General features: G+C 39.2%; 1 protein-coding gene across 8 annotated transcripts in view; it reads left to right on the top strand.

Annotated features, from left to right (window-relative positions):
* Positions 1-28: 28 nt before the first annotated feature.
* The window catches only part of PCDH9 (protocadherin 9), a 684,038-nt gene continuing 666,836 nt past the window's right edge, over positions 29-17,230 (top strand). For 7 of the 8 annotated variants that reach the window (XM_048295527.1, XM_048295525.1, XM_048295526.1 and 4 more), the window contains exons 1-2: positions 29-587; positions 1,794-4,963. In XM_048295527.1, coding sequence (XP_048151484.1) covers positions 1,928-4,963 — 3,036 coding nt within the window. In that variant the 5' untranslated portion in view covers positions 29-587; positions 1,794-1,927. Of the gene's footprint in view, positions 588-607; positions 1,232-1,793; positions 4,964-17,230 lie in introns of those variants that run through there. The other variant, XM_048295524.1, reaches the window with a different exon arrangement.

Genomic DNA, 17,230 nt, shown 5'->3' with positions numbered 1-17,230 from the left:
GAGCGTATGTGAGGGAGAGAGGCTGGGAGGGAGGGAGGGAGGAGGGAAAGCGCCGCCGCTTCCTCCCGTCACTAAAGCAATAACCTATTAGGATTTTTTTTTAATTTTTTTTTTTTTTTTTTTTTTTTTTTTTGGCAACTGTCACCCCAAAGCTAAAGAGGGAGAAGCACCGCCAGACCAACTCTTGCCATTTCCAGTCAGAAGTTGCAGACTTCATGTAGCTGCCTCTGCTCTGCCGAGAGAGGGATGGGAATGGTGTGCAGTGCAGAGTGGAAAATACCCCCGCTCTAAGAAGTGCACCGGATTTTTCCCTTGCTGTTTGTTTGGGTTGTTGCGTGCACGTTAGACACCCAAAGGATCGCCGCTTCGTAGGAATGAAACGTGGAGAGGATGACTAACGACAGAACTGTGAATTTGTTCCCTGGAGTTGCTAATTTGCCACCCCGAAGCAACACATATCTCAAGGAGGAAGCGTTTGGCTGCTGCTGATTTCTCCAAAACTGGTGGTTTACCAGATGCATTGTGCTGTATCTGCTGGAACAGATCATTGCTTAGCTGCAGCAGATCGTCAAAGGTAGACAACTAACGTAAGTGCAAAGTTACCCTTACACTGGGATGCATTTCCTTTAAAGAAAAAAAAAGAAAAAGCCAACACGCAGTATATTTATCTAGGGAAAGAATCAGTGTTTGGGATTCAGTTGATGTTGGTGGGAAAGGCTCACCTACTCGCTGTCTCTGCATCCCTACCTGCATTACTCTGCTAGAAGTAATCACAGCATCAGTTACCGTGCAGCTTAATGCAGATAAGATTAGTGCTTAGGGCTGCCTAGTTCCGTCAAACTGTGGGTGCTGGCAGCCTTGCACCCCGATAATTCGCAGTTAGTAGTGCATGCAAACAGAAGTCTGTCAGTAGCTTTCCTTTTTTTTTTTTTTTTTTTTTTTTTTTCCACCTGCATTATTAGTCTGCAGTATTTATATGTGGCAGCTGCTAATATCATCCTGAAGGGAGATCAGTGTCAACGGGGAAAGGCTGCACCTTTTTTTCTCCTCATGTCATCAGAAAATGTATATTCCCCCATCTATAAACATGCTTCCTGGTTCTAAGTTATATTTGGAATTTCCAGCCTCCTGATTTAGACTGTGTTTAAAAACAAATAAAGTTTTAGGTTATTAAACAGGAGAAGTATCCAACATCTGGAGAAGAAACATTGAGCTGAGAGTGTAAGAAACTGTAAGTCCTGTTATTGTCTCATCAGTTAACAGGGATGTGAAGTAGCCAGTGACGACTGCTGCAGCAGCAGCATGTCCGGGTGGTTATTTCCCAGTACGATAGCTATAGAGGGGCATGCAAGGCGAGCAGAGAAAAATCTGGTTAGCAAGAGCTAAAAAATATGTATGGAAGCAAACAGCAAATTACGTTTGGCAGCTGACATAGCAGTTAGAATTCAGAAGTAGTCCGGGAAGGTTTTTTACTTGCACCAAATGACTGGGTGGAGGAGGGTAGAGGGGGAATGCACGTTACAGATTACACGGTGTACCAAGAAATTATTCAGAAAGTACGTGTCAAAACAGTAGCTACCCTTAATCCTGCAAGTAGTTATTTTCATTCGTGCTCTGTGAAAATGCAGCCGATGGGATATTGGTGCATTTGTCCGGAGGGCTTGCTTGTAAAAGGGAGCACTAGGAAAATGTACTGCTGGAAGCGTGCATTGCAAAAACAAGTAGTAGTTGGAGATTGTGGATTTATCATGCCTAAAAAACAATAATGCTGTTCTGTGTGGTTGTGTTGACAGTGATGTCTCCAAATAAGAAATGAGATGTAATGCATCCTGCAGTCCATGCATGCCTCCTCTTGCAAATCGTACATCATTCCTCTCCGGAAACCTTTAAGTCCTAAAATCCGTGAAAAGAGAATAAAAACATTATCATGGACCTGAGAGATTTTTACCTGTTGGCTGCTTTGATTGCCTGTTTAAGGCTGGATTCTGCTATAGCTCAAGAACTTATTTACACTATTAGAGAGGAGCTGCCTGAAAACGTACCCATAGGGAACATACCAAAGGACCTGAACATTTCTCATATCAATGCTGCCACAGGGACCAGTGCCAGCCTTGTATACAGACTGGTGTCTAAAGCAGGGGATGCGCCTCTGGTCAAAGTATCCAGTAACACAGGGGAAATCTTCACAACGTCTAACAGAATAGACAGAGAAAAACTGTGTGCTGGAGCTTCCTATGCAGAAGAAAACGAGTGTTTCTTTGAACTTGAAGTGGTGATTCTCCCCAATGACTTCTTTAGGCTGATCAAAATAAAAATCATTGTAAAGGACACTAATGATAATGCGCCTATGTTTCCATCCCCTGTCATCAATATCTCCATCCCAGAAAACACTCTGATCAACAGTCGGTTTCCAATCCCATCAGCAACAGATCCTGACACAGGTTTCAATGGTGTGCAGCACTATGAGTTGTTAAACGGGCAGAGTGTCTTTGGACTGGATATTGTAGAAACTCCAGAAGGGGAGAAATGGCCTCAACTGATTGTGCAGCAGAACTTGGACAGAGAGCAAAAGGACACCTATGTGATGAAAATCAAAGTGGAGGATGGAGGTACCCCCCAGAAATCCAGCACAGCTATCCTGCAAGTCACAGTAAGTGATGTCAATGATAACAGGCCAGTGTTTAAAGAGAGTCAAGTAGAGGTCCATATACCAGAGAATGCCCCTGTAGGCACCTCTGTAATTCAGCTTCATGCTACAGATGCTGATATAGGAAGCAATGCAGAAATCAGATATATTTTTGGTGCCCAAGTCGCCCCTGCCACCAAAAGATTTTTTGCTTTAAACAACACCACCGGGCTGATTACAGTTCAGAGGTCCTTAGATCGAGAAGAGACTGCTGTTCACAAAGTGACAGTGCTGGCTAGTGATGGTAGCTCTACACCGGCCCGGGCAACTGTCACCATCAATGTCACTGATGTAAACGATAACCCTCCCAACATAGACCTCAGGTACATAATAAGCCCCATCAATGGCACAGTGTACTTATCTGAGAAAGATCCCATCAATACAAAGATTGCCCTAATTACAGTTTCAGATAAGGACACTGATGTGAATGGCAAAGTGATCTGTTTCATTGAGAGAGAGGTCCCCTTCCACTTGAAAGCAGTTTATGACAACCAGTATTTGTTAGAGACCTCCTCCTTGTTGGACTATGAGGGCACCAAAGAATTCAGCTTTAAAATTGTGGCTTCTGATTCTGGCAAGCCCAGTTTGAACCAGACTGCCCTGGTAAGAGTTAAGCTGGAGGATGAAAATGACAACCCTCCGATTTTCAGCCAGCCTGTAATTGAGCTGTCAGTTTCTGAAAACAACCGGCGTGGTCTATACTTAACAACTATTAGTGCCACAGATGAAGACAGTGGGAAAAATGCAGACATTGTTTATCAGCTTGGTCCTAATGCCTCCTTTTTCGATCTGGATCGAAAGACAGGAGTTTTGACAGCCTCCAGAGTTTTTGACAGAGAAGAGCAGGAGCGTTTCATTTTCACTGTTACAGCCCGAGACAACGGCACCCCTCCTTTGCAGAGTCAAGCGGCTGTAATTGTTACTGTGTTGGATGAAAATGACAACAGTCCCAAATTTACTCATAATCATTTCCAGTTTTTCGTATCCGAGAACTTACCAAAGTATAGCACGGTAGGGGTGATCACAGTGACTGATGCAGATGCCGGGGAAAATAAAGCAGTGACCCTTTCCATCCTGAATGACAATGAAAACTTTGTTCTGGATCCATACTCTGGAGTTATAAAGTCTAATGTTTCTTTTGATCGAGAACAGCAGAGCTCTTACACCTTTGATGTTAAGGCAGTGGATGGAGGGCAACCTCCTCGCTCTTCTACAGCGAAAGTAACCATAAACGTGATGGATGTTAATGATAACAGTCCCGTTGTCATCTACCCACCTTCTAACACTTCTTTTAAGCTAGTGCCACTCTCAGCAATTCCAGGATCGGTGGTAGCTGAAGTCTTTGCTGTGGATATAGACACTGGCATGAATGCTGAGCTGAAGTACACAATCGTAAGTGGCAATAACAAGGGTTTGTTTCGGATTGATCCAGTGACAGGTAATATCACTCTGGAGGAAAAACCAACTCCTAATGATGTGGGGCTGCATCGCTTAGTTGTCAACATAAGTGATTTGGGTTATCCCAAATCCCTGCATACTCTTGTGCTTGTATTTTTATATGTAAATGATACTGCTGGAAATGCCTCTTATATTTATGACTTGATACGCAGGACTATGGAAACACCTTTGGATCGGAACATAGGGGACAGTAGCCAACCCTACCAAAACGAGGACTATCTCACAATCATGATCGCTATTGTGGCAGGTGCCATGGTAGTCATAGTGGTGATATTTGTCACAGTCCTTGTTCGCTGTCGACATGCATCCAGATTCAAAGCTGCCCAGAGGAGCAAGCAAGGTGCTGAGTGGATGTCTCCCAATCAGGAAAACAAGCAAAACAAGAAAAAGAAAAGGAAGAAAAGGAAATCTCCAAAGAGCTCCCTTTTGAACTTTGTGACGATTGAGGAGTCCAAACCTGATGATGCAGTTCATGAACCTATCAACGGGACAATAAGCCTTCCAGCAGAGCTGGAGGAGCAAAGTATAGGAAGATTTGATTGGGGCACAGCACCACCAACAACCTTTAAGCCTAACAGTCCTGATCTTGCCAAGCATTACAAATCTGCCTCTCCGCAGTCTGCTTTTCATCTCAAACCTGACACTCCCGTTTCAGTGAAAAAGCACCATGTGATTCAGGAACTCCCGTTGGACAACACCTTTGTTGGTGGTTGTGACACCCTTTCCAAACGCTCTTCCACTAGTTCAGATCACTTCAGTGCCTCAGAGTGCAGTTCCCAAGGAGGCTTCAAGACAAAGGGCCCCTTACACACCAGACAGGTAAACGAGCACTTTTACTGGTCTATAAGTACTGCATACAAGTGCCCGATCAACCAGTATTAAAAGTGCCACTGTGTTGTGGGTTTCTTTTTTGTTTCATTCTAATTTAATTTAGTTAACATTATGGGGGGAACAAAAAAAAAAACAAAAACAACCAACCAAACTAAACACCAAAACCAAGAACAAACAAACAAACGAACAAAAACCTTGACCCATTTATTATTTACCTGGGGCTTAACCATGCATTTGCAAAATGCCTTTGATACTTTGGGTTTTGAAGAATTTTGATTGTTAGAGGACTGTTATGCCTCCATGCATGTGCATATACATGTGCATAAACAAAACTGAAGAAAAAGACTTTTTTTTTTTTCTCCCCAGTATTTAACTGTCCAATTGTAAAAGTTATTGAAGAACTGTTTTCTTATATGCTAAATTTCAGTCAGAAATTTGACTGTTTCAAGATTGAAGGGATATGTACATTGTTTCAAATTTCAAAGTGAGTTGGCTTGAATGTCTTTTCCATTTCAAGCTGATTTGGAACCTTGCTAAGTTAGTGTTGCTAAAAGGGTTAATTTTTTTTCCCTGACAAAGACAGCCAAATTTCCAAGCTACTGCATCAGTGAAGCACGTGGTTTATTGTTAGGATATAACTAAGCCATATGTAAGTCTTCCTCTTGTTTGAGTTCAACATGATTTTGTTGTAATAGATGAAAGTTGGTATCGCATAGACAGTTTGCTGCATATTTTAAAAAAATGGCCAAAGCATACTTTTGAAAGGAATGCGTTCTCTGAATACATCTGAATTATGCAGGAAAAAGAAAAAAAAAGTCCGTCCATTGTAAATATTTTCTCATCTTAGTAATGCATAAGTGATCTGACATAGCTCATTTTAAACCGTGAAACACGCCATATGAAGAGGGATTAGGAGGCTGAGAGACTCATATTTCAACCAAATCCAGCATTAGTTTTTTTTCTTAGGTCTAATAATTCCTTGCTAATAAAGATTTAAACGCGGCGCTGTCTTAATTTATTTTACGGGCGCTCGTCTGCGGGCGCCGCGGGAGCGCGCGCGCGCGGCCCGTAGATGGCGCCAAGGCACCGCGCGGCGCGCGCTGGCCCCGCGCCAGCCCTGCGGAGGCTGAGGGGGCCGGGGGCGGGGAGCGCGGAGGGGCCGGGCCGGGCCGGGCCGGATCGGATCGGATCGGATCGGGCCGGAGTTCCAGCCGAGGAGCCCTTTCTGGAACGAGGGGCCAGGCGGAGCGGGCGCGGGTTAAGTTCGCGTCTTTGCGAGGCGGCTTTCTCGGTGCTCCGTCGTCGCAGAGGCTCGGTCGGTGTTGGGAGTCGCATCCGTGTTCCTTGCGGGCGCAGTACCCTCCAAGTGATAGTGATTTGTCTGAATTTGTTAGGGATATGGATCCTAGGGAACCAAGCGAGACACATTTAGGCTTGTCTTTGGAAAAAGATTTTGACGGTAGCCAAGTTTAGGACAAAGTCGTCCTCTTGCTGTTGCATTAGCCTTATCTGAGATGAACGTGCCGTTCCCAGAAGTGTGTGTTGACTTTGGGTGTCTGTAAGGTGTCGCACTAACAAGGTGCTAAGAATAAAACGAGCGCTTTGGAGGCAGTTCTGCTAAAGTGACTGCTCTGACGCAACTCCTTCTTAGAACGACACGCTGAGAGCACCGCAGAAGAATCTCACAAACCCCTGATCTCTAAGGGACCTTAAAGAAGGATATACTCCCCAAGCCATCTCACAGCACCGTACACACACTGTCGGCATAAGTTAAAAAAAGAACCGATTTAAAAAAACACCCCCAAAAATTACAGAAGAGCTCTGCATAATCTGTGTTTACTCGTCTGAAGTTTTCTTCTCAGTTATAGTTGCAAAATGTAATCCCCCCAAACCACATATTCTTTTTCTGCTCTGAGATTATTTTAATTTAAGTTTAAATTAGCTTTCCAAACTCCATTAGAAAACTCAGACTTAACTCCCTGTAGTATCTAGAGGCAGTTGGGACACCCAAAATTTTTACCTGACAGAATGTGTAAGCTCTGCATGGTGAAATTGAACATGAGGGGAAAAAACTCCCACACCCAAAGAATGACTGGTGGTATTTCCAACATTACCTGTGTTCATTACATTAAATACACTAGTCTCCATTTAATAATATCTGTAATTATAACTAAATATGGACCTGATTCAAATTTCACTGAGGTCTTAGTGTATCCTTTTTGAAGTCAGCAGATACTCATGATTTGGATTGCTCCCTGCAAAAGCTGTATTATTACATGTAAATGAAAATACAACTCCTTCTTAGGTAGACAGTTACCTAAACTGAGCACGTATATTTTTATTCCGTGGGGAATGAGATAGTGTCTTTTTGGTTTTTTTTCTCCCAATGATGAGTGTTATAGCATGTAATCTTTTTATGCTTTCTGTCAATTTTGGCTGGAGTAGTATAACCATCAATGGTAGTAATCGTCAACAATCTTCCTATTCTGTCTGTAATTCATAAAAATTAGGATTCATTTTAGCTAATATTCATTGGCACAGGAGTGAAATACACCATCATAGGTCTTTTTTTTAGATTTGTGATAGAGTATGGCCTTTAAGCAAAGTATTCACATTGCTTAAAGATCTTACTGAATAGTAGAGTGTGCAAATGCCCCAACATCTGAAAAAAATTTTTACAAATTCCTTTAGAAAGAGATACTTAGTTCTGTGCCATTGTACTGTTTTCTTCAGGTTTAACACAACTAATTTCTCTGCATCTAATGTTGAGTTAAGTTACATATCTATTCAGTAACAGTGTGTTTTGTAAAGAACATGGGAATTGTTGTGGATGGTGTTAAGATAGGGAAAGATAAAATATAGGATAAATATATGTCTGAGAAATACTAGCATCCTCCACCTTTAGTTACAGTTTCTTTTAGTCTAAGGTAAACACACACACACAGTGTGTCTTGCAGATACATTAATATTAACAAAGAGCTGAGACATATGTCAGCACTTGGACTTCATTCAAGCAAAATCCTGTTACTTTTGATGGGCATGTGGCCCTAGAAATCTGCTAGAACTGGGTCCTAAGTCAAAAATCTTTTAGAATAAAAAAAAATATATTGTTCAATGAAAAATTCTTAGGTTTTTTGGAGGGGGGGTTGTGGGGTTTTTTGGGGTTTTTTTGTTGGGCAATTTCTGTGCAGTCATCAGTAAATTTAGTGGAAATTCTGTGGTTAAGTCTTTGCATGTGACTTCGAATTGTACAGACTGATGTTTCACAAGTACCCAGTATGAAAACCAAAGCCTCCTTCAAGTGCCTATCTTGCAGTAAACCTGGTGGATGCTCTGAAAAGGGCATTTTTGAATACTTGAACTTGGGATTGTTCTAAATGCTAATTCGCATAATTAGGAGTATGGAAAGGATGTTGCACACCACCAGCTTATATAGCTAAGCTTCCAAAATCAGTGTTATGACTCATAAAGAATACTGAAATCTATGCAGGCTTCTCAATCAGTGTTCTTTTCAGTATTTGATTGAACTTTAAAATGCGCTTCAAATTAGTAAGTCATTACACCAAACAGCTACATAGAAATACAGCAGAAGACAACATGTTGTATTCTTCTATGTGAAAGACCTCTTTTGAAAAGCAAATAAACAGACAAAATCTCTTACTCAATGCCATTAGATTAACAATAGATTAAATAATAAAAGAAATTAGGGCCAATTTACTGTGGTTATCCCAATTTTAAATTATAACAACTTCATTTAATCAGATTTAAAGCACAGCAGTGACAAATAACACAGTTTTAAAAATATGTATCAGTATAGGTTATGGGCAAAACCTTCAGTCTTCATTCCTAATCAAAATGCATTTAGGCATGCGCTTAACTTTCATTTATCATGGTAGAACTGAAGCAGGTCCTTAAAGTCCAAGTCACTTGTGATGTTCTCTTCGAGTCGTAAGCACACTATAAGCACTTTCCTGAATCAAGATGATAATTTAGAAATTTTGGAAATATGCACAGTTCTAGTAGATACAGGAAAACTGAATATATCTTAACACTGTCCTTGTATTTCTGTGCTCTAGTGGCAGAAATTAAGGATTTGGGGCTTGAATGGCACATTAAATACATTCCGTACTGCAGTATATTTTTAATCTTATACTCAATAACATAAGCTCTGTGGAGGTTGCTTTATTCCTTTTCCAGCCAGTGGACTTCTTGCCTGATCAAGGAACAAGTAGCCAGGCTCCTGCTGATCAATGCACATCACTTAAGCTTTATGTGGCAAATCTAATTGATGTTATCTTACTCTGGAGTGCTTAAATTTGTAAGTTTGGGGTTTATATAAGAGAAAAGCTGAAAACATTAATGACTCTTAATTTGATACGCTGAGAGTGGCAATTTCAAGGTGCATAAGTTGATGGAAATCTGCATTGGAACAGCAGTGCAGAGCTTACGTCACCTGCAAATATTAAAATTCTGTAACCATAGCATTCCACAATTCTGCACTCAGTATTATTTTTAGTGGCCTTGTTTCATCACTTAGTATAAATAAAAAATACCTACATTCTTTTGTATGCTTAATTTGGTTTATGTATTAGCATGGATATTAGTCTTGGGTGAGGACTAGTCATCTGGAAAAGTGTCTGCATGTAAAATTCAATTGTTTTCTAGTTCTGTATATTTATATATCTATACTAAAATATTAGAAATGGTGATAATGTACAGTGTATTTTTTCTATTGTTGTATAACTGAAAAATAGGTTAACAGATTTTGCTTGACTGTCTAAAGAAATTCATCTTTGAGCTGAGACCAAGCATGGAAAATTTCAACTGAAAAGAAGAATTTTTCAGAAAGTTAAGAGCATGTGAAAACTGGAAGTTATAATGGAAATCTGAACATAACCCTAAGCTATAATACCATTTTCAATAGTGACAGTAGACATGCTAAACTAGAGTAGGGAACATTTTGTGTTTACAGATCAGACGGTAAAAGCTTAGTAATCTTCATTTCTCTTTAAATGTTTCCTGTGCAAAAGATTTTTATCAAAATCACTCGAGTCTCATCTGTCCCAAATATCCAAAGCCAAAGTTTCACATATGCTAAGAAATTTGTGCGACACATGTGAGTGAGAACTGGATCTTGAGAGTTTTATGCTGTTGCAATATTGTGATAATGGTCTTTTGTATATAGGAACAAGGGAGAATCTTTTTAGTTTCCATTTCAGATTTTCACTTCCAAAGAATCTCTTCTTCTAGCACAGCAAAACCATATCAGCCACACTTTATTGACAGCAATTTTATTGTAGCTAGAGGCTTACAGTAAGCTGTTTATTGCTGTTCCCTAACGCAGTTGACAGCAATTGGGGAATTAATTTTCTTGCCCCTGATGTGCTTTCTTGGGCATAAACAACAGATGTTAAAGATATGAAAACTGACCCATTTACATTCAGCAACTCTTCACGGGCACAGTCTACCTATCTGAGGTGCAGGTTTCAAGTCCTGAGTAATTTTGCTCCATCAATTCTAGGATTCTTACTTTTGCAATAGAATTTTTTATTGTGATAAATACTGTCCAAGGGCTAGATATGTAATGCCTATGGATAGATCCTCTTCTAGGTGATTTCTGTTCAAGAATAGCTGGGTTCAAGTTTCATTTAGTTCAGGAGATGCTGTATCTTCTTACTCTACCATTTAATTGCATTGAAAATATAGGATTTAACTGACAAAATGGACATAGAGTGTTCTGAAAGATCTAACAGGATTTACAGGTGGTACCTGAATTGTTGGTATCACTTCTTTCACAGAACATCATGGAGGTCTGTAAAATCTGTACTCGTAAGTTTCCTCAGTTGCTATTCAAGTACAGCCACATCACATTGATTCTGTAATGTCCATGTCTTTGCTGAAGAAAAAAACATACATAGAATCATGTATTACTTTTTCCTTCTTTTATTTCTTTGGCTTTCCAGCCTGTGGCACAATGTATGTAAAGTGATTTAGCCCTGTACACTGATGTGGGCACTTAATCAGTTCATTTCTGGTTTACATGAGGTAACGTTCCATTGAGTGGAAAGATTTCCCAGACTGTAGATAAGAGATGAATGGATGCTATCATATTTTACTGAAGTGTGGGGGGAAGAGAACATATTTTGTTCATTTCTACTGGCATCTTTTAGAAAGACATTTGCTACATAAGGGGCTTTAGCATCTTACCTAACTGAGATTATAAGTGCTAGTCTAGACACAAAATGCATGTTAAACTTTCCCTTATAATTAAAATACCATACACAAGAAGTTCCTCCCAATGGAGTGGCAATAAATTTCTTGTAATGCATTATTTTCTAGTAAGCTATAAATTCTTGAAGCAGAAATAGCTATTTCTGACAGGAGATGCCTTAAGTTGGTATTGCTGCTTTTTCATTGGTTGTGAAGTTACAAAAACTTGAACTAAAAAAATAAATTGTTTTGAATATCAACATTGTTGTAGCCGTACAAACCCATGTGTATATTATTCCTGGAAGCACTGGGTTTCAGGAAAACATAAAGGCCACTACAATTTTGGTACAGAATTCATGTTGATCTTGCTAAAAATATCTGGGCTTTTGAATCTTGAAATGATTTGGCCTTCATTCCAAATTTAATTTTTGGGTTTTGTGTATACTGTGAATTATATGTGATAATACACAAAAAGGTAGTTAAAAATCTGATTTGTAATCATACAGAGGTGTCTTAATTTGTACCAGTCTCAAAAATTACCCATTCTTTCCTGCTTCTTTTTTCTTTTGCAGCAATTGAGTAGCAGGGGAGATTTGTTTTAAAGTCTTGGCATGGGTTGTCCTGCATCTTCTGTTGCGCAGAGAGAAAATTTCGTAATTCAGCATTTGTCAGGATTTTTTGGTGTGTAGAATCTGTACTTTCCTATGACCTGATACTGTACTTTTGCCATTTCTTTTGTGAAATGTCACACTGAACTTTTTGTGCACAAATATTAATATTATTACTTGAAAGTTGGTCTGGAAAATGCACACTTCCTATTACAAGAGGACCATAAAGAGCCTTTTTCTAGAGTAACAGTTCATCATTTGAAATTGAATCCAAACTGTGATAAATCTGCTGATTTATTCCATCTGCAGGTCTTTCTAATGTTAACTTCTTTATAAAAGCAATAGGATGATGTTGAGATCATCTTTCCAGAATCTAAAAAATATGTAAAATTAATCAGGAGTGAAGTGAATTTAAAATCATTTTGTTTTGAGCTGAATTTAATAAAATGGGAAGGATCAGCTGTCAGATTTTTCTTCCTTCGTTTACTCCCCCAGGTTTGCAGAAAGGCAGGGTTTTAAAATAACAACCTCTTCCCGGTCCAAAAAATGAAATCAGATATTCTCACTGGCTGGTAGCTGAAAGGGAATCACTATTGATATTGATTGATAAAACACTTTGTAGCCTGAAACTGATCATTCATTCATTCGCCTTCATTCCTTCCAGTGAAATCGTCAGATGCCTCATTTGTAGTTCTGGAGGACGTTCTTAGTATGTCCTAGGCTTTCACATGTTACTAGTAAGAGAAATCTGTGATTGGTTTTCTTAATCATTAAAAAGTGTTAAATATCTGCTTGTAAAATATTTTTCATCAAATTAACTAATTTAGCCTATGCCTTATAAGGTCATACAGCCTTTAAAACACTGAACAAGTCAAGAGGAAGACCATTCTTCAGTTGTGAATGGTATTTGCTCTTTTTGCAGCCCCTTGTTGATTGGTAGCCAGCAGTAGTATCTCTTAAATGGCTAAGCCTGCTAGATGCAAATATCTGTCTTCTTCAAAACACATAAGGTTATGGAGGCAGTTGTGTTTCTGATGTAAAGGTTCTGTGGGATGCATATGTTTCTACAGATGAGCTGTGTAGCTGCTCTGCTGAACTTCATGGTGAAATGCTTTGACCACTGAGGTCTACATTCTCTTACCAGAATTTTTTGGAAGAAAGTTTTCACAAAAGTTTGGTTTTACAGGAAGGGATCCAGGACCTCCAGAGAAGGGTGCAGACTAATGAATTTTAAGAGAACACTCCTTCCTGTGTTGACAGGATGCACAGCCGGAAAGGGAGTGATACTTAACTCCTGTTTTTAGTAGTTTTCTCTTCAGTGAGATAGGTGTTGGGAATATTGTTGTTATTCCATTCCCTCTTCTTGCAGCATGTAATGAATATATCTGAACATCATGGTTGCTTCAGGTGCCCAGCTTCTGATTGTGGATCTAGCCTTATTTCTGTCAGTGATGTTTGCAGAAAGTATAATTTGTACAGTTTTCACCAGTACACTTAGCTGGTAGTGCCTGTGCACACAGTGCATTTTGCTTCTGTTGACACTGTGGTGGGTTTCATCTTGTCTGACTTCTAATTGTATAACACATGTGATCTGCTTCACTGGGTTTGTCATTTATTCCACTCTGAAGAAAATATGGTGCTTTAATCTGTTTGCCAAAGCTGAGCAACACAGCTTGGTGAGATGTATCCCACGTCCATATAATTGGGTGTGATCTATATTTTTCACTTTCCTGGTGAAGAGCATTATCCAGTCCATTTTTCTGACTGAAGTCAAGAGAAGGGTGTTTGGGTTATGTATTTCTTTAAGTGAAGGTATTATTTGAATAGTGCATGTGGGCACAAAAATGTATGTGCACAGTTGCCTTTGGAAAAGTCTTCTTTGGATTATGACTCAAATTCAAAGGCTTCCAAATCAGCAGAAAGAATCTTACTGACTTCTTATTAAATTGTTATCTGGCCATCAGCTATCTATTTTAGTAAGAAGGTGCAATGAAACATGAGTTATTTTGTTTTCGTGCTGTTCTGAGTATTTCTGCTTTTCCTCAGCACTGCACATTCCGTGGTACCTTGTTCTGTGAACCTTAGAACAGGCCATTCACATTATGTGTAAAAATGTTTCTTTTACCTCTCTGGTAAAAGGTATGTGTCTATAGCAGTATGAATTTTCAGTCAGTTGTCAGACTGTTTCACTTTCACCGTTGCAAAAATACAGGTCAAAATATCAGTGATGTGCTAGTCTTACGACTAAGAGAATTTGAAATTGCCTTCAGTTTGTGAAACAGTACCCTGAAACATGGATCCTGTTGAAGTCTGTGGCATCCAGAGCAGCAGGAGGTAGGCTATGTACCAGTTGCAAAGCCCTAGTCATCTCCCATATATTTACCTACTGCCAGATGAATAAGAAACAAAAACAACAAAAAACCCAACCAAACAAAACCAAACAAACAAACAACACCCACGCCCCCAAATTAAATCTGCATCTGCTAAGGACAGGAAACGTTGCCTGTTGAAATTTAATCTGTCTACTGTACAGGAGATGGACTTTGCTGTTTGAGATTTCATCAGTTTCATTGCAGAAATCTGTTACATCTGTCAAACATTTCAGTTTGAAATGAACGCCTGATTTTTTGCCTTTTTATGCTACAAGAGCACCAGGTTGTCAATCAACAGAAGTACAAAATGGGACAAGATAGGTGATCCGCTGCTGTGATTGACATTTTATTTTTATTTTACAACATCTTTTTTCTTCCTCAAACTTAAAAATGGCAATATTTTTCTGTAGTGGGGTAACAGATGAGAAACATGGATATAGCGCCGGGAGGCCACCCCAATCTTGTTTCTCTTGGCTTCTGATGTCCATTCTGTTGAGAGCACTTGTACAGTCCAGGTGGACAATGGAGCTGTGGGTGACCATCTGAATGAATTTTGTGAATGTCAATCCTGTGTGAATGAGATGAAGATATGAATGAGACTTAAATACACTTAGTTTTGTTATTCTTCATTCTTGCTGTAGTATTAATGCATTACAACAAACCTCATGCATTACAACATTACAAACCTCTGCATTACAACAAACCTCATGCAGCCCAAAATATGTAACCAGTAGGGCAGGACCGCTTCTGGGTGGGCTGTGTAGGCTTTCAGACTGCCTATAGGCAAAGGGGGGGGTCCAAAACCTTCAGCAAGTAATTTGAATCTTGTAAAATTTTCGGGGTTTTGATCTGCTTCCTTGAGTACAAATGAGAACTTTTGTTTCTTAATGTGGTTTTTCAAATTCTGGACTAAGAAATGGATGAAAACATAGGTGCTTTTTGAGGGGTTTGAGAAACGGATGCAGTTCTGTGGTTCTGTGATGTGTCTATTGATAGCATCCCCACTGAACATCCCTAGATTTCAATATTACTCAGCTTTGCTGAATCCAGGCTTTGGCCTTCTTCTGTGCTTTAGCAGTTGATTAAGAAATATTCTAATCTGTCACAGAGAACCAAGAAACTAATGGCTTGTGAAGTATTTTAGTCTTCAAGCTTCCACTATAAATGATATGAAAAATAGTATCATTTGGCTGATGCTTAAATACATCTCTTTCTTTTATGAGATACTGTCTCTGTCCTTTCATGTTTGTCTTTGTAATCTCTTCTTTTATTCTCCAAGCACACTTATTTTTGTAAAACATATGTATTCACATATTAGAAGTCTGAGTTTTCCCCTTAAATAAATAGTATCATAGTGCAGAAGTGGCACATTTTATGTACCATCTGTTGTAGTACACCCAGCTCATAACCACACATTCCTTGTGTCCACACAAAGACTTTTAATGAATCATCCTCTTTAAGAGTCAAAGATTTGAAGCATTTGGAAGCATATCTGGATAGCAGCATAATATGGGAATCCATCCTATATCTGTTGTAGTTAAAACAAGTAGACGAAATAATTATTTCATATATGTTTTACTTGCTCACTTTTTTTCTTTTCTTTTTATAAGATCATTTTCTCATATATAGCATAATTCATTCAAAATTTGTAATAGGTGTGCTATCTCACAGACTTACGATAGAAAATTGATTCTGAAAACAAAAACAAAAAAGGTAAATCACAAAGCAGAAGAGTGGAGATTGCAACTCAGTAACTGGATAGTGTTTCTTGAATTCAGCAATTTGAAAGGGAGATTGGGATGAGAGAAGAAAACATTCGTATATCTTTACATTTCAAAATGGTTTAAAGATGACTGAACTTGTAGGAAAACTTATTCTTTAATAAGAAAGCTGGCAGTGCTGCTGTGATATACAGATTGTCAGTGATCCTTGAGTCTACTTTTTCAAAGCAGTGTGCTGAGCACTTTTCAGCAGAGCAGTTTCATTCAGTGCTTGCTGAAGCTTTATAGGTGGTGCAGATCACCTCCAGACAAAGCATGTCTCATCTATGTCATCATGTCAGCTATGACATTTATCTGTTGTAAGTATGTCACAAAAGTAATTCCCAATTTTAGAACTTTTATTCTTTGGATCAGTGGTGACCACATTAAAAACATTCTGCATTCACTGTCTCACACTTGGTATTATTTAACATTTTCATGTCCTAGTGCTAAATATCAGCCTTAGTTGTATTAGGCATTGTGGAAATTCATTTCAGTAAGCCTCTAGCTACTGAAAAGTGTTATATCTTACATCCTGCTGTCCTCCGTAAAGATAGTTGGGGGTCAGGAGAGCCCTCTGCACTGTGTGCTCCTGCTTGCTACTGCTCATGACATTTGGCATCTGATAGGGATGCTGTGATAGCACCTTCAATTAAAAGCCATAGGCAACAAGCATAACAAAGAGAATCCTTAAGACTGCTTAACATTATGCCATTGCCTCGACTGGAATAAAACCAGCATGAGAATAAATTGCCTGTGTTAGCTTAATTGTGATCTTCGCCTAAGTGCTACCCATGAGACCTTAGACCTAGCAGAAAACCCTAGCGGGAGTATTGGGGGCTTTTTCTGAGATTGCTTAAATTTATCATATTTCTGTTAGAAAACACTGACACAATTTTATTCCAGCTTTAAAGCCTTAAGCTTTTGCTACCTGTTTTGGGTTTTCATTACTTTTACGTCTATACAGTTACACAGATAATGAGAAGCCTGAAAAACCTGCATATCACTGCATGTAACACCACTCTGCAACTATATACCACCTCATTAGTTTTTTCAATAGCAGAGATAAGTTAGCATTCTGTCATGAAATCTGAACTGCCACCACATCTCGCTGAAGCTTATAAGCCGTGCCATAATAACTTTCACAAAGCACATTAACTCTTGCAACAGATGATTCAGTCTTGTAAACAAGAAAAAATCATATGGCTCTTTCTATCTGTGAGGCCAATTTGTTTGACATTTTTTCCTGTAAATTTTGCTGCTCGTAGAAATCTTTTGAAATACAAAGGGAGAAATTTTGGTTTT

Source organism: Corvus hawaiiensis, chromosome 2, assembly GCF_020740725.1.
Source record: "Corvus hawaiiensis isolate bCorHaw1 chromosome 2, bCorHaw1.pri.cur, whole genome shotgun sequence".
Lineage (NCBI taxonomy): Eukaryota > Metazoa > Chordata > Aves > Passeriformes > Corvidae > Corvus > Corvus hawaiiensis.
The sequence above is the reverse complement of the archived record's forward strand: the minus strand, read 5'-3'. Positions and strand labels throughout refer to the sequence as shown.